Here is a 21,565-nt window from a genome sequence, read left to right as displayed (position 1 = left end):
CTATTGGCTACCATTTTTCACATTTTTTATGTAAAACAATGACAAAATGTGAAAAATAATTTGCAATAGTGACGATTTTTAAGCTAATATGTGACTAAAACATTACTAAAATTTGATTAATGAATTTTAGTGACACTCTTAACCAAATCCGTGACAACCCTGTTTCCAAAAAGCGTGACCATAGTTCATTTTTATACTAATGCATGGAGTTACTAAGCTAACTTTCATATATGAAATCATAATACAACATAAGATCATTGGGTTATATATTTTTAACTTACCAAGCCACACTCGAATGATTGTTTTTTTCATCCTTTTAACTTATAAGTTAGGGTGTCTATTTCTTTTGCTTTCTCTATGTGGTTTAATTGCAAGAAATAGTTATGTAACTTACCAAGGGTTCCTGGTTATGAAAGCTTACTTTCAATTTCTCTGTAACAACCAATGAGGCTCAATGAAAACCAACTTATGATTTCAATCGACCGTGTTACAGGAACAAGATCATGAATAAGTTATACTATGGGATTTAGGTAATCATGTTTCAATACCAAGAGTTATGAGTTATGTGACTTACCAAGAGTTCCTAGTTATGGAAACTTACTTTCAATTTCTCTGTAACAACCAATAAGGCTCAATGAAAACCAACTTATGATTTCAATCGAACATGTCATAGGAACAAGATCATGAATAAGTTATACCGTGGGATCTATGTAATCATGTTCTCAGTACATACATTGCTTTTATGGTAAACGTCGTTGTTTGAAAATGAATTATGAATGATATTCTTTTATGAAGCATCGTTTTTTGTTGTTTATGTCTTTGCATATGTTTATTTCATTTATGTTGCAACATGGAGAAAATTAAAAATATAATGTCAAAATTGGAAAAGATTGAAATCTTAGTGTCAAAATCTCAATAAATTGAAAACATAATGTCTTTTGCACTATTTTTTTCGTTTCTAAAGTGCAACCGGCTGACCTGAAGACAGCGAGTCGACTGGTCAGAATTATAACATATTAAAAAGATAAGAACTTATTTGTAACCCAAAAAAAAAAAAAAAAAAAAAGAGTTAATGAATTTTGTATCATCTACCCTATTTAATTTCTCAAACTTTAGAAAAATAAAGACACCGGTCACATTCTACATGAGTTGATTACTTGATTTTATCACAGAAAATACATTTCACCAAGCTTTATTTAAAAAAACAAAATACAACTTAAATCGTAAGTTCAAACTCTGGAAATAAAAACACAAGGTTTTTCAATAAATTACGAATTAACTTTCCGGCAATTCTTCCTGATCTCACCTTTGGAGCCGGTGAGGGGACGAATATCACCCATCTTGATCATGGCGGCAGCAAAAGCCACACTGAAACTTTTGGGGGTTTTGCTGTACTGCTCCACCAAGGAATCGGTGGAACCACCGTTGTGCAGCTGCTGGTCTGACCGGAGAAGACCCTTTTGGCTGATCAAATTCTTGTAGTAATTGTTGTCAAATTTATCCTGCGTTGTGACATCAAATGGTGCGAGGTTGTTGTCTCCGGAACCCGCCGGACGTGGGCAGTTTGATTGCCGTAATTTGGCGAAGGAAGCGTCGATGTTGGTGTCGTTGTAGATACGTGCTCTGAAAGTTGTACACCGTGCTCGTCCGATTGTATGCGCGCCTGAGAGCGCCACCATGTCTTTGGCGGAAAGACCCACCGCTTGGAAGCGGTTGATGAGGTTGCTGAGGGTGGATTGCGGTGGCGGAATAACGCCGCTGTTGGCAGCTGCAAGGCTTGCTGATTTGGAGTCTCTTCTTCCTAATTTAACCTTCCAAGAGGGCCCACCTAACTACGTAAAAATATGGTGTTCAATTCAATCACACAATTCAAGTCAAAGTTGATCACATTTGCTGTCGGTTAAAGAAATTAAGCAAGTAATATTACACTCGATTTTTATATTATTAACTTATTTAAGAATTTTGACTTTGTTTTTAATAAATTAAAACTAAATGCATACTTCAATAGAGCACACAATAGACTTATATTACAATAACAGTAATCTAATACAAGTACAAAATCACAATATATTTTAATAATAATAAATATAAGACTATTTTTTTAAATTAAAAATCAGTGGATAATGATTACAATTTTCACAACATATTATACCGTTTTTATCATGTTAATGGTTTAAAGATCAAGAAAAAATCGATTAACCTTTCAAATCAACATCTTTACTTGGTTTTTACGTGGTTTTTGCCAAATTTTCGTACACTGATGCAATAAATGATTTCACGAATTCTTTTTCATGTTAACAATGTTTTATTTTTGTAGTCGTACACTCATACTTATACTTACAGCAAGAACGGATTCAAGAGCTGAAATCGCCAGTATATCAGCACACGAGACCACACCTGGGCAAACTTTTTCAACCTTCGACTTTACGTCATCGATCACATTAAACCCTCTAACAGAATTATTATTTGGCGCAGCGGTTTTTTCCCCAGTGAACGAAGGCGTATCGTCTAGCAGGAGCGACCCATCACACCCCTGAAAAAATTAATGTCCCAAAACTTAATTTAACTTTTAAAAGTCAAATCTTACTCTATAAACACTCGAATTTGATCATCGAGTGTATGCTTGCATCTTTTGTTTTATGCCAAAAGTTATCTATAGAAACAGTGTCTCTATCTTCAGATAGATACTACCTACTTCTTACCTCAGACAATGATCATTCCCGCTACTCTATTCTTACGTGACATGAGTATATATTGATATTGATATTGAACTAATTAAAGACAAAGAAAACAACATACATTGACAAAGCAATCATGGAAATGGAGCCGAAGGAGGGAACCACCCATACGTTTCTCCTTTGCAACAGCGGATCGAATCACTGAGCCCACAACATCAAAGACTTTTGGGCAACTCTTTGAGTAGAAATTGGGTGTGAGTTGTGCTGAAGAGGTACAGATCATTAACCACAAGGTAAAAGCAAGGAATGCAAAGGAGATGGTTGTAGAAGAAGTGGCCATTTTAGTCATATTTAATAATTGAGTAATGAGTATGTTGGAAGAACAAAAGGGTTAGTATATATAGTAAGATGTCAAGTTCAAAGGGGCGTCTTCGGATGGAACAGCTAACGTTTTAATTTGGACCAAAATGCAAGAAAATTCTAATTTATTGGGCTTATTTCTAAACACGTATACGTGATGGGATGTTTCTATGAATATGCGCCATCGGAAACAAAAAGATACGATGTGCATGCATTAGTTTGTCAAAAGCGGGGTCTTTGCAAGTAATTTTATAGTATTATATTATTTTGATACCACGATGGTCCATGCAAAATTGGAGAGAGAATGGATGATTAAAATTTTATCCTATTTTTCAATTAATAAATTAAAACTGTTAAATATACAACTGTAATTATTGTATGATAGTATCAGTTCCGTTATTAATGTCTAATTTTAACCAATGTTGGATACTATAAATCATTAATAGTTGTCGAGATGTTTAATTCTTTGTATCCCAATTTCATCCTATCTGAGATTGATTATTCATGTTACGTAATTAAAAAAATGAAGTTGATATAGTATATGAGAAAAATAAGAACATCTTTGATGATTAATTTATTTAAAACTTCTAATTTTATAACATCAATTTTTATCCTCTCTAAGCTTGATCGGTTATTGATCATGTACATAATTAAAATGGAAAGAATGAAGTTGATATGTTTATGAAAAGTAAGAACATCTTCCATCCATTCGAAAGCAGCTTCTTTAATCACAAACATTTTCGAAGTTAAGATTTCCCTTTTCCTATATAAAAGTTACCGTAGAGAAACTATTCATGATTACCATTGTTGTTTCTTATTGGTTTAATTAGTTTGTTTATAGAAATATGAATAAATTTCACAAACAGTACTTGTGGTTTTGTGAATATTACAATTTCAGTCCATGTTTGCAATTTGTATTTATTAAGTCCCTATGATTTCCAATTTTTGCAATGTCAGCCCAACTCACCAACTTAAGGGGACACACATGCCTTCCACATGAGGGTAGTTTCATCCATTTGTGTCTGCTCTCTCCAACGGGTGTATATAGGTACAACTCCCTTCTTCACAACCAACCGCTCCAATTTTCCTCATATTTTGTCTGTCATTGAAGAAATTTAAAGATGTTTTGTGGATGTGGCCACCCTACAACAATCATCACTTCATAGACATCAAAGAATCTACGTCGAAACTTTTGGGCTTGCTTAATTCCTAAATTGAAATGTCTTTTCATCGGGTGGGTTGACACACCCATATACCTTAAATAAACTCGTGAACCATGACATTTAACTCATGTATTGAAAATCAATCTATGTTAGTGAAATCAACATAGCTAGTCCTACCTTTGATGTATCTCCTTCATATACAGGTTGTTAGTCATCTTCCCCCGTGATATATACACATGGTAACTTGTAAATAAGTTCTTGTTTCCTTTTGAAAATTTGTAGAAGAAAATAATGTTTCAAAAAATTATGTACGTCAACATTTCCAAGCATAAATCAAAATCAACATTTACTTATCATACTCAGATTTAGGGTCATAACAGTTGTACTTCCATTATGGCGCTACATTATAGGAGTCATTTAGTAAACATGTTAATGAACCTCTTCACTTGATGAGAGATATAAAAATGTTTCTTGGGTTTTGTTAACTGTCTTTTAAAGGTATGTAATCAAGCATATACCATAATTAAGAGTGTAATGGTGGTAACGTACACTCCAGGAAGAAATAAGGAACCGGCGAACGAAAATACCCTCACGTGGAAGGCATGTGCGTCCCCTTAACGACTCAATTTAGATAGGGTTAGTGGGTTGCACTTACCTTGCAAAAATTGGAAATCACATGGACTTCAATTGATACAAATCGAAACTTTAACTGAAATTGTAATGTTCACTAAACTATAGGGATTGTTTGTGAAATTTAGTCTAGAAATTGATTATTAAAATTCAATTGGGTTTTCTTGTTACAAAACCCTATATTGGCTTATCTTTTTGTCCGTATTGGTTTTTACTTAGCTTCATGTTTCTTTTTGTTTTCATGTATGATATGTTTTATAATTAATATGTATCCAATATGACGTTTTAAGCACATATATGTAGCTATTAAAATAAAACATAGCAAAAATTATCATACATAATTATAAAAAAAATATTATTATTGCAATAATTTTTTGATATTTGATATTTTGCTATTTTAGTTGTTTTGTTAAATGATTTTGATGATACTCTTCTTGTACAATATATACAATGTTATTTCTAAAATTAATTAGTAAAAAATGATAATGATTTACTATCTAAATTTGATTTGGGTGTAAGATGAACTTTTTAAAAACATCGACTTTTTTCAATAATAAAAGGCCTTTAAATGAATTATACAAATACTAAAAAGTTATAAAAGTTGTTAGTTATCCTTTTACGAAAATATCTTATTTAATAAAGTGTGAAAGTTACAATCGTTTTATCTATTTTGTGCTCCTTTTTTTCAACAATACAGTCTTTTTAAAGAAAACTAGAACAAGACAATCCGATATGAGATTTTTACCATTTTACTTGGCCTTTTTTAATACAACACAAGAAATCATAACTAGTCAACCAGAAGAATGATGTAACTTTGTTATTCACTTATTGAGAGATTGCATGTCAATAATGAGTTTTTTTGCTTAGAAATAACTCATAATAATTAGCGCACATATGTGGACAAGAGGAGCTGAGCAGCCAAATCACTCTCATAGTAGTTGTGGAATAATTTAAACAAAAATACAAAATGTAAATGTCCTGAAAAAGTGAAAAAGTGAGTTGTAATTCGTTAAGGGAGTCTTCACATCGTTGTGACACGGTCCTATATATATATATATATATATATATATATATATATATATATATATATATATATATATATATATATATTTTGGAGCCTTCATCTCTCTATAAAGACTATTTTGAAGACACAATATTGGACTCTGCATATATATCTTACAATTTTCTAGCGTCATACTAGTTTTTGTTTTTTGATATTCCACCGTTCAAAATAATAATAATAATAATAATGAAACTTATGACTTGTTATAAACTATAAGTACTATTTATGTAATAATAATATTGGACTCTGCATGAGTTTCTTCCCGCTCATCCAAAATGATGCAGGGTACAACCTAGAACTTGATAAAACAATCAAAGATGTTGATTCACACACGAATATCAACTGTGACTCTTCCAAACCCGTTGATTCACAATGACGTGGATACTGGATTAGGGCAACCATACAAAATCCTATAGGGAGTTAGGTATTGGAACAAACAGGGAATAAAATCTCTTTTTCAAAAAAAAATTGATCTTTCTGTTAACACAATGAGTTTTAAACAGGAAACAAAGCTCAAAGTCAAACACAAAACCCAAGTCAAAATAAGAATAAAAAAATGGATAATTAACCCACAAACTTAAACACGTAGCACATCAAATCGATCCAAAAAAGCTAGGGCCTTTTCTTCCAAGTCTCGGCCCACATCATTCCCTCTGGGGTGGAGAGAATTCGCCCTCGAAGTCTGTTCTGGATCGTCATCAGAGGAGTCATCATAGAAAGGAATAAGGTGTTTGACATTGAATACATCAGCAGTACGAACGTGACTTGGAAGTTTGAGGCGGTAAGCGTTGGGGTTCATCTTTTCAATGACTTCTACAGATCCGTTCTTCTTTGACTTAAGTTTGTTGTAATCGCCAACAGAGAAACGGTCCTTAGTAAGTATGGCCCAGACAAAATCCCTGACTTCGAACTTTACGTGACGACGTTTTTTTGTCAGCATTGAACTTGTACTTTGCATTGGCAGCAGTTAGGTTGTCATACACAACCTTGTGGGTATCAAGCAGTCCTTCAACAAAAGCAACAACTCTTCTTTCATCCTTTGCGGTGCTCAGAAATGGGAGGAGATCTAACAGTCCCCCTGGTTGAACGGAGTACATGACCCTAAAAGGGTTGAAACCGGTGCTCCGGTTGGTAGCTTGGTTGTGGGCGAACTAAGCTTGGCTCAATTTGTTATCCCAAATCTTCGGGTGATCACCAACTAGACAACGAAGTAGATTTCCGCGAGAGCAATTAACAACTTCGGTCTGGCCATCTGTCTGCGGGTGGTAGGCGCTACTAAAATTGAGTTTTGTATTTACTATTGTCCATAGAGTATGTCAAAAGTGACTAAGGAACCGTGTGTCACGATCTGATACAATAAAAGTAGGAAGTCCGCGAATGGCACGAAAGAAAAGTAGGGCAACATTGAAAGTATATGTTGTCTTTTTACATGGTATAAAATGCGTCATTTTGGAGAAGCGGTCAACCACAACGAAAATCGAGTCGTTACCTTGTTGTGTGCGGGGTAAACCCACTACAAAGTCCATACTGATGTCAACCCATGGTTTGGTCGGCACGGGTAACGATGTGTATAACCCAACATTCGTAGCCGTACCCTTCGACATTTGACAAATACGACACCGTTGCACAAACTTCTTGATCTTGCTACGCATTCCTAGCCAAAAATATGATTCTTGAACAAGTTGTACAGTCCTATCTCGTACCACATGCCCCTCTCCATGTAATTCTTTGATTATTTGTAGCCGTAAGCTACAGTCGGGGATGCATAATTGATTTCCCGGGAACAAGAAGCTGTTATGGAGAAGAAAATTTGTCCGCTTACCTGATTGGACATCTGCAAAGATGGTAGAAAAATAGGGATCTGTAACAAATAAGTCACTAAAATAATCAAACCCAGGTACTTCGACTGGCATAGTAGCAAGCATGCTGGTTCGGCGGCTTAGGGCACCGATGACCTGGTTAGTGATTCCCGCTTTGTATTTCACCACGAAGGTAAGCCCCTCAAGGAAAGAAATTCAATGGGCATGTCGGGCGGAGACTTTATCTTATCGGTGGAGGTGTCGAAGGGAATCATGATCCGTGTATAAAACGAACCCGCGATGAAATAGGTAGTGTCGTCAATATTTAACTGCTTGAACTACCGCATAAAATTCAACATCGTATGTGTTGTAGTTAAAACGAGGTCCAGACACCTTCTCACTATAGAACGCCACGTGTTTTCCGTTTTGCCTGAGTACGGCTCTAATTCCTATCTTCGACGCATCGGTATGTAGTTCAAAAGGTTACGAGAAATCTAGCAGCACTAATATTGGTGCGGTGGTGAGTTTTTCTTTGATTAACGTGAATGCCTTCTCTGCCTCGTTAGACCAGAAAAATTTAGTGTGTTTCATACAATCGGTAATGGGGGCCATGATGCCGCTAAAATGTGGTATAAATCTCATGTACAAGGAGGTGAGACCATGGAAGCTCCTTACTTTGGTTATTGATCTTGGACTTGGCCACAACCGGATAGCCTCGACCTTGGTGTCGTCTACCTACAATCCATCACCTAAAATAACATGTCCTAGATATAATATCTTAGTTGCCATAAACACACACTTCTTTATTGTTGCATAGAATCTCTCACGTTGTAATACAGTTAATACTTCCATTACATGTTGGAGGTGTGTTTCCGGGTCACCACTATAGATCAGGATGTCGTCAAAGTAAACGACAATGAACCAGCCGATGAAGGGTCGTAAAAGTTAGTTCATTGCACGCATGAACATGCTTGGCGCATTTGATAAGCCAAATGGCATCACTAACCATTCATATAATCCCTCGTGTCTTGAATGTCGATTTCCACTCGTCTCCTGGCCGCATACGAATTTGATAATACTCGCTCTTCAAATCCAAGCAAGAGAATATCTTGGTGCCACTAATCTGGTCAAGCAAGTCGTCGAGGCAAGGAATGGGGAAATGGTATCGTACCACAATTTTATTGATTGCACGGCTGTCGACATACATGTGCCAAGTGCCATCTTTTTTTGGGGTTAACAATGTCGATACCGCAACAGGGCTCATGCTTTCTCGTATGAGTCCTTTGAAGAGTAATTCTTCTACTTGCCTTCTAAGTTCTTCATGCTCGTGAGGGCTCATGCAATAGTATGGTCGGTGGGGGAGGGATGCCCCTGGTTCAAGATCTATGTGATGTTGAATATAACGAAGTGGGGGAAGCTCGTCAGTAAGCTCCTCAGGGAACATATCCTGAAACTCTTCCAATATTGGCTTGAAATTGTAGGAGTAGGCTCGGCCGTCATGTGTTATCTTTCTGTCAAACTACCATGGTCGACCAAGCAACAGGTGACACGCGTCCATGGTGATAACATCGCACCAGACTTCGTCACGATATTTAGCACCTATAGAGAAAGTAACCAACACGCGTTTTGAAATTGTTACCTCCCCACCACGTTTGAGCCATGCTAGTTTATAAGGTTTCGGGTGTCGCTCCGTTCGGATGTTTAACTTTTGAATCGCTTCTTCGGACACTATATTCTCACAACTACCGACGCCGAAGACGAATCGAGACACCTTGCCTAAATGGTGCAAGTTGATTGGAATATGTTATTCCTCAACCAATCTTCCTCATGTGCCATTGGGGTCAAACACGACCTTCGCACAATGAGATTGAGCCCCTCGTCACCTTCAACTATTTCTTCCTTATAATCAGTTTCATCATACATGGGAGGGTTCTGGTCCCCCGCTTCCATGCAGTCTTCATCCGCAACATAACTCTCTTCCCTCCCTTCTTACATTAAGCTTGACGGTGATCGTGTTCTCCATATAAGAAACATTTTAGATTACAGTTGGTCGCTTCCGATGAGTAAGCAGGGATGTTTTGTCTTTTCTCAGAGATCGTATCTGTACGTGAGGTGCTACCACATGTTGTTAAAGGTCCTATTTTGTCGAATGGGTTTGTGAATTGATTCGATGTATTCGTCGGGACTGTTTTTTCAACTGCAAGTGCTCTCTGATGGGTCGCTGATATGGACACAGGGTCAAACATGTTCACCACTTCTTGTACTTGGAGTTTCAAACCACCAATATATCTAGCTACCAACTGATCTTCGGTTTCTTGAATCTCATTCCTTGCTAACAACTGGTAGAATTCGGTGGTGTACTCGTCTACGGTGTGAAGTCCCTGCTTTAATTTTTGTAGGCGTTGATACATGATTCGTTGGTAGTTATATGGAAGGAATGTTGCACGTAGGTGTTTTTTCATATTCTCCCATGTATTAATCTTTTGTTTTCCCATGCGATGTCGAGTGAGTTTTAGTTGCTGCCACCAAGCCGTTGCACGACCCCGTAATCTGGTTGCGATCAACGAAACCCGCATGTCATCTTGGGACCCCTCGGAATTCTAAATCTCATCAGCTGTTGCAAGCCAATCAAGGAAGTCTTCTGCTTGTAGGTTCCTATGAATCTCCAGAATATATGTTTTAATTCCCGATTCCCACCTCCTATCGTTACTTCTGCCTATCAGACGTGTTTGACGTCTAGCTGGAGGTCTTCTCTCGAGTTTGTCATTCTCGTCCTCTGTTTAGTCTATAACAGAACCCCGCGAATGGCGTTCTGACTCTCGTCCGTCCAAGAGGGCGATCATCCTTTGGTTAATTGTTCAACAACATGATCTATGCGTTCATCAAAGATTTTTCTAACTCGTTCCTCGAACTGGTTGTTGTCATCACGCTCAAAGATCTCTTCCAGATGTGTCATGCATTGTCGATTTTGTCGTGGAGGCATGGCTCGGAATCACTCTCGGGCTCTGATACCAATTGATGCAGGGTATAACCCAGAACTTGATAAAACAATCATAGATGTTGATTCACACATGAATACCAACTATGACTCTTCCAAACCCGTTGATTCATAATAACGTGAATACCGGATTAGGGAAACAATATAAAATCATGTAGGGAATTAGGTATCGGAACTAACAGGGAACGAAATCTCTATTCCAAAAAAAACTGATCTTTCTATCAAAACAATGAGTTTTAAACAGGAAACAAAGCCCAAAGTCATACACAAAACCCAAGTCAAAATAAGAATAAAAAAAATGGATAATTAACCCACAAACTTAAACATGTAGCACATCAAATCGATCCAAAAAAGCTAATGCATTTTCCTCCAAGTCTCGGTCCACATCACAAAACCACCACCACACACTACAAAAAAAGCCATTTAGTGGCACACATTTTTAGTGGCATTTATCTTTTGTGCCACTAATTTTGCTTTTCAATGGCACTTTGCATATGCCATAAAAAAGAGAACTAGTTTTAATGGCATTTTATATTTTATGTCCTTTTAAATAGAATTAAGTGGAACAAAACAAATATATATATATATATATATATATATATATATATATATATATATATATATATATATATATATATATATATATATATATATATATAAATCTCTCCCATATTATGATGCTTCAATTTAACTTTACATGAAATATATATATTTATAGAGTGAGGCTTAGAATTAAGGATGGAATAAAAAAAAATATATGTGCCATTAAAACTTAAAAAATGTGGCCTAGAATTAACGATGGGATAAAAATATATATATGTGCCATTAAAACTTAAAAAAGCATCTTATCTTATTTTAAATGAAAAATATATTCACTTTTTAAATGATGCGTGTAAAAGAATACAACTAATGTGCCATTTATTTAGACCTAACTTTCATTTTCATTTGTGGCTCGTTTTCCCCTTCTCTTGTGCATCTAGTAAAAATTTCAGTTTGGCTTCCCCTTTCCCTCCAGAATTCCCTCCAGAATCAGGTGAATTTTTAGTTTCCCTCCATTAAAAGTTGAAATCGACCGCCAAGGAAATTTCCCATCCCTCTATTGAAAATTCCTGCTGTGAAATTATAGTTTTGAATGGTTATAGTCGTGATTTCCTCATCCTTCAAACAATTTCAACAAAACAAACCTTACTGGCGAACTTTAGGTTAAGTTTCACCTTCACTCGGGTTCACTAACACCTTTTAAAATTCGATTGATCTCTGCTTCCTACTAACGATTCGATTACAGGTATCACCATCAATCTCTGGTCCAAGGCTACAAGGCTACTGGGTCAATTGGTTCCTTGTTGCAACTACGATTTTTCTATACTACATTTTGCCTCCATAGGAGTTAGCTACTTCAGCAGGTATTCATTCTATTTTCTTTGTTGTTTTTTGTAGTACTGTCATTTCTGTTTCCTGATTGTGAGACCTAATTACTCATACTCATGCCTGATAAAAAGTTTGAGATGCATCTTATACTAATACCATTTCTTTTGTTATAGTTAATCTTCTGTTGTTTCTCACTATAAGTCATGGACAGATCTTGGATGCATCTTGCACCAAGATCAAGTCAAACTTTTGTTAATGGTGTGCTAAACTTCTTGAATTTTGCATTTGAGAGAACAAGTGTCAACGGGGGGATGATAAAGTGTCCATGTACAAACTGTATAAACATGGAATATCAGAATAGACAAATTGTTCTAGATCACCTCATATGTTCAGGGTTCTGTCCAAACTACTTGAAATGGGTATATCATGGGGAGGACACAACAGTTGCATCAACAAGCACAAGCCATAACGAAGAAGAAAGCATATTTCACCATGAAATGCATGAAATGTTGAATGATATTTTTGAGATGGAAGGTGGAAGGGGAGAGGAAATACATGAGAATGCCTTAAATAATAGTCAAGAGATGGGAAATGGGAGAAATAAATTCGATGACCTTATGAAGGAGGCTGAAGAGAAAGTGTATCCGAATTACAAATACAACAAATTATCATGTGTGGTGTATTTGTACCATTTAAAGTGTCTTGGTGGTTGGAGTAACAAATCTTTCTCTATGTTGTTAGAGTTTTTAAAGGATTTGTTACCTGAAAGAAATGTGTTACCTAAATCAACACATCAAGTAAAAAAAATAATGGCTAACTTGGGATTAGGATATGAAAAAATTCATTCATGTCCTAATGGTTGTATGTTGTTTTGGGATGACAAGGAGAAAGATGAAGTTTGTTCTTTTTGTGGGTCTTCTAGGTGGGAAGTTCATGAAGCTAATCCAGAACAAGAAGTGAGTCCTCCCAAGAAAAAGGCATCAAAAATATTGCGGTGGTTTCCTCTAAAGCCTAGACTTCAGAGATTGTTTATGTCATCAAAGACAGCTAATTTTATGAAGTGGCATCATGTAGATCGTGTAAAAGATGGAAAGCTGCGACACCCAGCAGATGCATTAAATTGGAAAGATTTTGATGAAAAGTTTCCAGAATTTGCTCGTGATCCCCGTAATGTTCGCCTAGCTTTGTCGAGTGATGGTTTCAACCCGTTTAGGACAATGAATGTGGCACGCAGTATTTGGCCAGTTTTTCTTATTCCATACAACTTGCCTCCATGGTTGGTTATGAAGCAACCAAATTTCATTCTTTCTTTAATCATCCCGGGTCCAAAAAAGTCCTGGAAACAAAATAGACGTGTATATGCAACCTCTGATTAAAGAGTTGAAGGAGTTATGGGAGGATGGAGTTAATACATTTGATGCATCAACGAAACAACACTTCCAGTTGAAGGCTGCTCTTATTTCTACCATATCAGATTTTCCAGGTTATGCCAATCTGTCTGGATGGAGCACTAAAGGAGAACTTGCATGTCCTATATGTGGTTTTGATACTGATTCCAAATGGCTAACCAATGGAAGAAAGTGGTGTTATATGTGTCATAGGAGGTGGCTTCCAGTTGACCATCATTGGCGTTTAGACACTAGATCGTTTCTTGGACGCCACGAATTAAGAGTAGCTCCAGTTCCTTCTTCTGGAGAGGAGATTCTACAAAAACTAGAAAATACAGAATTTCTTGTTGACAATGTTAATGGCGGTCCATGGAAAAAGAAAAGTATTTTTTTTATGTTGCCATATTGGGAACATTTGCTTTTACGTCACAATCTTGATCCGATGCACATTGAAAAAAATATGCAAGACAACATAGTGGGGACTGTATTAGGACAAGAAAAAAAGTCCAAAGATAACTATAAAACAAGGCTTGACTTACAAGAATTAGGTATGAGAAAGGAATTGCATCCAAAGAAACGACCTAGAAGTAATGTTACTTTCATGCCAAAAGCCTGCTATCAGATGTCCCGGGCTGAAAAGACTGAATTTTTAAAATGTCTCAAGTCAATCAAACCACCTGATGAGTTTTCATGCAATATCTCTCGATGTGTTCATTTAAATGAGCGCAAACTAATTGGGATGAAAAGTTATGATTGTCACGTGTTGATGCAAGAGTATTTGTCGATTGCATTACGTGGAACTTTACCAGACCATGTAAGCTCGGTCATAATTGAATTATGCGATTTTTTTAGGATCATTTGCTACAAGGATTTATCTGATGATGATTTAAATTTTATTGAGGCTAAAGTTTCTCTCACTCTATGCAAATTAGAGAAAATATTTCCGCCTTCCTTCTTTACTGTAATGGTACACTTGGTAATCCATTTAACCAGAGAGGTGAGGCTTGGAGGTCCTGTTGCATTTCGTTGGATGTACCCTATTGAAAGGTACATAACATTTCTATAAAGTTTATTTATTGTTTTCTACAATTTAAAACTTATAAATAATCAGTGACTTGTAACTATGGCACTACAGGTACCTTTGTAAACTTAAGTCATACGTTCATAATAGAGCTTGTCCGGAAGGATCAATTGCTGAAGGTTATATAGCTGAAGAAAGTATAACTTTTTGCTCCAGATATATATCGAAAGTAGAAACCGTCTTCAGTAGACCAGTTAATTAGATTTTATCTAACAATTTTTTTTAACAATAACCATGTTTTTGCTGAATTATTTATACAAAAATTGTCGTTTTACTGATATGTTAATGATCAACTACAGGTCCTTTTACTGAATTGATTTTACAGATTTGGTCCTATGAAATTTACAAAATAGGTCCCTGTGTTGACAAAAATATGATAGAATATGTCACTATTTCAATTTTTGTTGTTTATTCCCCGGTTGCTATTGAGTTACATTTTTTTGGTTGCTATTGTTTAGGTGCTCCCAAAAAGGTCAGAGGTTATACCCAAAAATCAGAAACATGGAAAATGAATAGTACACAAAGAATAGTTGTCACATTTAACAACTTTGGAAAGCCAATGGGGGATGAAGGTAATGAACTTGTTCAGTACCTTGGAACGCTTGTGAGGATGGCCGATCATGTTTCAATAGAATATTCTGACTGGAGAAAGGTTCCCATACAAAAGAAAGAGGATATGTATTCACTGGTTAAGGTATATATCACTTATAATACTTGATAAAGGATTTTCTTTTTGTATTCATATATGCTAATATATTAATTCTTTTATGTGTAGTCCAAGTTTATATTTCATCCAGTTGAGACTAGTGAGATTAAAAAATGGATCTTTCATAGCATGGGAAAAAAATGGAGAACATGGAAAGGTTCATTAAAGACACGTGCGTATGATCCTAGCCTTTCTATTGATGAAATTGTGACACAACAAACTAAAAAAGACAATAGAGTGAATCCAACTCAATTTAAAGAATTAGTTACTCGTTGGTTCACTTCTGAATTTCAGGTAGATCTGTAAGTTTCATTTTATGTATATTTGAAGAATGTGTAATAATTTACTATTTACCTTAGAGTACATGTGCTGTAAAAAGAACGAGTCGTGAAAAGATGCACGAGCCTCATGTTACGGGAACGAAATCATTTGCCAGACTTGCTCATGAAATGGTATTATTCTTGTTTTTTTTAGTTTTATTTATTTATTTATTTTTGTCTTTTTTGGTTTTCATTTCCTTTAATAGCTATATATTAAACATATTTTTTTTCCTTTTATAGGCAATAAATAATAATGGTGTATACCCATCACGAGGAGAAATGTATGTAACAACCCGCACTCGTAAAGATGGAAGTATTGTTGATGATAAAGCTGCTGAAGTTGTGGTAATGCACTTTTATGTATTTTAAATGTTCCTATCATATGTATGTTTATTCTTTATCATATGTATGTTTATTTTTTAAATATTACATGTGTTATGATATATTTAGGCTTCATTGAAAGCTATTGCAAGTGATTCCATAAGCACACCTAGAGATTCAAGTGATATTACAAATGATGACTACTCAAAGGTTAAAGGCCCAGAGAAAAGGGGGTATGTTCGATTAGTTGGAAGGATGCCGGCTGCAAAAAAGAATGGTGACTCTTCATCAGATTCACAAACTGTTCATCAACTAAAGAGTGTTGTCAACGTTATGGCAAACATCATCCAAGAACATATCCCTAATGCAAACTTGTCTGCAGTTCTTAGAAATATGAACATAGAGGTAATTACATGCACTAATACTTAGTTTATATTTTATGTATTAATCATATTAATTTGTTTTCATTAATATGTTTTAGGTCCCTGGTATTTCTTCAGTCCCTAACAACTCTATATCAGTTAACCAGATATCACCAGTAAGAAGTCAGGATAACAATGGTATATACTTTACTGTTTCAACTTTTCACATATGTATTGGACAATACTTTTACTTGCATTTTGAATCATGTTTTCATTGTATGCAATATTGAAAGGTGTTTGTTTTTTTTAACAGGTAACCACTAGTGTCATTGGTAAGAAAGAGTTTACACGAGGATCACATTACTTCCATGAAGATTTTGAGAGAGATTTAAGAGCGTAATGATTTTTTGTGTTTTATGTTAGATTTTTAGACTTAAATTGACACTTAGTAGGAATTTGTTTCCAAACATTTGGAACGTTTTTGGAAGACGATTTAACTTTTAATTGAAATGATGGTATTATGATTTTACAATTTATTGTTTTGTTTATCTTTTATAATTAATGATTTTAATTAATCAAAGCTAATATGTTAACTGTCTATAATGACATTTAAATTGGGAATACGGTTTTTGTAGCAAAAATTATGTGCCACTAAATGTGGTATAGATTTTAAATAACAATAGTTTTTACCGGCACAAAACTTGTGCTACAAAATCTTTTTTGTATATTGTGGCAAAAAAAAGTGTCACTAAAACCTTAAATGTTTGTAGTGACAAACCAAAAAGTGCCACTAAAAGGCTTTAGTGGTATCGCTTTTAGTGGCACTTTTTTTGTGTGCCGCTCATTCTTAGTAGGGTCTTTAGTGACATTTTTTAAGTTTTCTATGGCACTTTTTGTATGCCATTAAATGGCTTTTTTTTGTAGTGACATGATCATAAATGAATGATAAACGGAATACTCTCCACATAGCTCATAACCGTGGAAGAGAGAGGAAGAGAGACAACCCCGTTTCTAATTAGTCGTAGTGGTTCATGGTGTAGAGGACAAAACATCACGACCAATTAGAAATAGAGTTGTCTCTCTTTCTCTCCCTCTCTTCTTTCTCTCCTTTCCAATTGGCTGATGACGAAACGACATGTTCATGCCGTCACAACACACATGTGGATGGTGTGCACAGCCGTGGTGCACAACCACATGGTCATGGAGCTTGGTTGTGAATGATATACCTTTCGAGTACATTAAAATATACTCAAGGTATAAGTAATAATACATAAATCATAAATATACACGTGTGAATGGTGCCGAACAGTAAGTTAGGTGGTATGTGATTTAAGGCATCGATAAGTCCATGCATAGTGTTTTATTAAATGAATTATAGCTACAAATCCCATCAAACTCTATAGTCTATATTATTTTCAAATTATATAAACTAATAAAAGGTATTAAATGAATTGTAACAATAATATTCGTTGTATAGGCTATTTGAGTAGCTGAAATGGAATTGTCACCTAAAGCCATTAAAGTCAATGTTAATTTTGATTAAGGAGTTTTAATTTTTAAATTTCTGATTATACGGCTAATAGTTACACTTCTACCTACAAAAATATATTGTTAGTGTAAGTTACAGTTTTGGTCCATGTTATATGTATATTTATGTAGTTTTAATAATAAATTTTGAAAATTGACACCAAACTTCCTCATGGTTTTCAAATTTTGCAGCTTTGGTCCTTCAGTCATTATCATCCACATGGCTTCGTTAAGTTTTTGTAAAATGTTCTCGTTTTTGTCCCCTTCTCGTTTTTGTCATTTATGAACTTCAGGTACCAATTTTGTGATTGAGTTTAAAATGAGATTAAGAACCTTAAGTTCAATCAGCCCCATCTTCTCCATCACAGCCTCCATACCTCAAGCTCTCTTACTACAAGAAATTGAAGTCTTTACCCACATATAAATTACACACACATGATATGTTAGTAAATACCTACACATATTTCCCCTATGTGTAAGTAATTGAAAATAATAAATTTTCATAATAATTAACATTTATTATGTGTAGGTACTATTTTATAATAACATTTTATCTCAGGGAGGATTTTCCCTCCAAAACTTGTCATTGGCCTTAATGTGAAATTCCCTACCCATGTCAAAAATTAAAGTTCTTTATGTGTAGGTAATATACATACACATATTTAAAAATTAAATTAATATCTGTTTTACCAACACATAATTTGAATTCAAATGTGTAGGGAACTAAACTAAATAATAATTAATAATTACTATTATTTTATAAGTGACTGGCAAAATATATACACACGTATATTGTAATTTTTTATTTATGTGTAGGAAATTTTCAATTAAACAAATGTGTAGATGATTTATTAAAATTTATCATTATTTTTATTTCATAAACAACGTCGCAAATCAAATGCCTACGTGTGTCTATATATATATATATATATATATATATATATATATATATATATATATATATATATATATATATATACAACCCCATATAATCTTGAAGCTTAGGTGTGGAACCCAATACCACGTCGTTTTGAGGTTAATTTGTCAATACCTTATTTTCCCACGAAATTCACGGTATCCAATTGACGTAGCTTCTCAGTTGAACTTCAAGATCTTCCTTGATTATTCTATCTTCATATTTAATCGCAATGTCATGATCATCATCTCTTTTTCGTAATCGCAACGTAATAATCTTCTTTATTTTTTTTTAATTGCATATAGGAAACCGAAGTCATATACAAGTTGGTGCTAGCTCACTTGGCTAACAAGGTGTCTAACTAGGAGTTTTCTAAGCAGGAGGTCCTGGGTTCAATCCCAGGCAAATACCAACGTGGCCGTTCAAATATATATATATATATATATATATATATATATATATATATATATATATATATATATATATATATATATATATATATATATATATATATATATATATATATATACATACACACAGCATAACGCATTCAATCTTGAGCATTATTAAATTTTTCTGCCTCACTTATTTAATCTTATTTACTTATAACGAAATCTATATGCACACATTCAATTTTGAGCTCTTCTTTGATTATCTCTTTTGACTTCGACATATATCTTTATTCAATCGTCACTTTATTTACTAACCAAATCATCAAGTAATTAAAAAGCAAATTGGCACTTGGCATCATGTTAATCAACGGGGAAACAATATTATACTCAATTAAGATGCGATCAAAATTAAAAGATTACACACAATTATTTCATGCCATTATAAAACAATAGCTTGTAATTTCACTTTTAAGATGTTGAGTTGAGTTCTTATAAGTACTTGTTTTCGGCAGTATGTGCAATTGATTAGTGTTATCAAGTAATTAACTTGTGATTTCTTTCTCTTTTGTTTTTTAAATTTGTCAGGATTTCTATTGTTTCCAATCTGTCTTCTCTTTGAAAAATCATTACAGGTAATTAATGGCATTTTGTTCATCCTTTTGTTTAAATTTTAGTGCTTATCTTTTTTCTCATGAGTACTACATACTTTGGCACTTTACAGATACTTACACATGGTAGAACTCCAAGTATCAGATCGGCCCTCTGAAAAAGGTATAACCGAAGATATTGACACTAATACCATCATGGATTTAGAAAAACAAGTAGCAGATCAGTCGTTTGAAACACAAATAGATGAAGATATTGATGCAAATGGTTATTTGGAAGAAACATTTGAATCCGAGAAAATAAATGATGATGGTGTGAATCTTGGATGTGATGAAGGTGAAAGTAAGGATACATGTATTATTGGAAAGGTTCACGATACACCCTACGATGCATATACATTTTACGATGATTATTCATTTTTACATGGTTTTGGTACACGAAAACATTGGAAATTTAAGAACAAGTCAACAAATGAGCATTATGGGAGGATATATATGTATGCAACAAACAAGGTTTCAAACGATTGAAAGGTAATAATTCAAGTGGAAAGACAATAAAACATCGTAGAGAGATAAGAACTGGATGCAAAGCAATGCTTTGCATTTCAAAACAGAAGGATGGGAAATGGATTGTTGACAAGTTTAATGACACACACAATCATGACTTAAGCATGACACCAACAAAGGTAATGAAGCATCATAGATCTCATGGGAAGTTCCACTGTACAATGGAATGTAAATCTATTATGGTGGAACTTGGTCAATCGAGGTTGAAGCCATGTCATATTAAAAAGGCTATTAATGCATTGAAACCTTCGGGTGAAGTTGATGTTACTTCAAGGCAATGTGTTGATTTCTTATCCGAACAACGAAAACAATATAAGGGAAATGAGTTTTATGGACTTATAATGTGACATCCCCATTTTTCACGGCCAGAAAAGACCGATTTTGTTTATGCTTTATAAAAATCAGAGTACCTCTTTTAATAAAAATGTTGCGGAATTTGTTCCCAGAAAAACATGATAAATACGTTATCAAAGCATTTCCGAAGAAATGTATTTTTATTCATTTTAAAAAATTTGGGATGTCATCGTCAATACAGAAACATAAGCATAAACAGAACTTACATTCATTTACACTAGTGATCTACATCTCTTTTAAATCCCTCAGTGTAAAGTAGTTTCATATCGACACCTGTGATACAAATAAGCTTGAGTGGGTCAGGTTGGGAAACCTGGTGAGTATATAGGGTTTTCAACCCACAATAATTTAATTATTATGTTTAAACATCAAACAATCAACCCAATTACCCATCCCCATTATCTTCCTTACTCTTAAGGATCTATCCTAAGAATCATCTATCCTGCATTCATTCATTTCGAAGCCCGTTGCTTCTAGGGTTTATATGATAGGCACTAAGTCCATAGCTGCCAATGCTTGTCGTAAAGCACTAATTCCATAGCTGCTAAAGTTCATTCATCGGGTACTAAATCCATAGCTACCGGTGTTCAGCTAATAGGTACTAAATCCATAGCTACCAACGTTTATTTAACAGGTACTAAGTCCATAGCTACCAATGTTTATTCTATAGGCACTAAGTCCATAGCTGCCGATGTTATTTGTTAGGCACTAAGTCTATAGCTGTCAATGTTCACTCATATCATCTTTCATCTCTCATCACTCATCTACCCATGTTTTACCCAACATATTCGTAGATATAACTACATATACATTTTAAATTATTTAAAACATGTATAAAATCGTTCATCCAGCATAGAAAGCAAGTATTCAAATAATATGCACACATACCACGTAATTTATATAAAATACTTCATATCTATGTGTAAGATGAAAGCAACTATGTACTCACTTGAAAAGGTGGTGAATC

At 34.6% G+C, this 21,565-nt stretch overlaps 2 protein-coding genes and 1 long non-coding RNA gene across 3 annotated transcripts; 2 read left to right on the top strand and 1 right to left on the bottom strand.

Annotated features, from left to right (window-relative positions):
* Window positions 1-1,111: 1,111 nt before the first annotated feature.
* On the bottom strand, window positions 1,112-3,033 carry LOC145113585 (peroxidase P7-like). Its single transcript, XM_079049656.1, has 3 exons — window positions 2,800-3,033; window positions 2,342-2,533; window positions 1,112-1,832 (listed from the first exon to the last, which is right to left on the bottom strand). Exons 1-3 carry the CDS (start codon window positions 3,025-3,027, stop codon window positions 1,269-1,271), a joined length of 984 nt encoding a protein of 327 aa, XP_078905782.1. The 5' UTR covers window positions 3,028-3,033; the 3' UTR covers window positions 1,112-1,268.
* Window positions 3,034-12,403: 9,370 nt separating this feature from the next.
* Window positions 12,404-15,540, top strand: LOC145114196 (uncharacterized). The gene is made up of 6 exons (XM_079050187.1): window positions 12,404-13,335; window positions 13,394-14,494; window positions 14,583-14,665; window positions 14,828-14,881; window positions 14,987-15,222; window positions 15,304-15,540. Exons 1-6 carry the CDS (start codon window positions 12,404-12,406, stop codon window positions 15,538-15,540), a joined length of 2,643 nt encoding a protein of 880 aa, XP_078906313.1.
* Window positions 15,541-16,097: 557 nt separating this feature from the next.
* LOC145114958 (uncharacterized) lies at window positions 16,098-16,590 on the top strand. The gene is made up of 3 exons (XR_013711355.1): window positions 16,098-16,280; window positions 16,357-16,435; window positions 16,551-16,590. It is a non-coding gene; the product is annotated as an uncharacterized LOC145114958 (long non-coding RNA).
* Window positions 16,591-21,565: the final 4,975 nt, after the last annotated feature.

Source organism: Lactuca virosa, chromosome 5 (assembly GCF_052849685.1).
Source record: "Lactuca virosa cultivar CGN04683 chromosome 5, Lactuca_virosa_CGN04683_v6, whole genome shotgun sequence".
Lineage (NCBI taxonomy): Eukaryota > Viridiplantae > Streptophyta > Magnoliopsida > Asterales > Asteraceae > Lactuca > Lactuca virosa.
The sequence above is the reverse complement of the archived record's forward strand: the minus strand, read 5'-3'. Positions and strand labels throughout refer to the sequence as shown.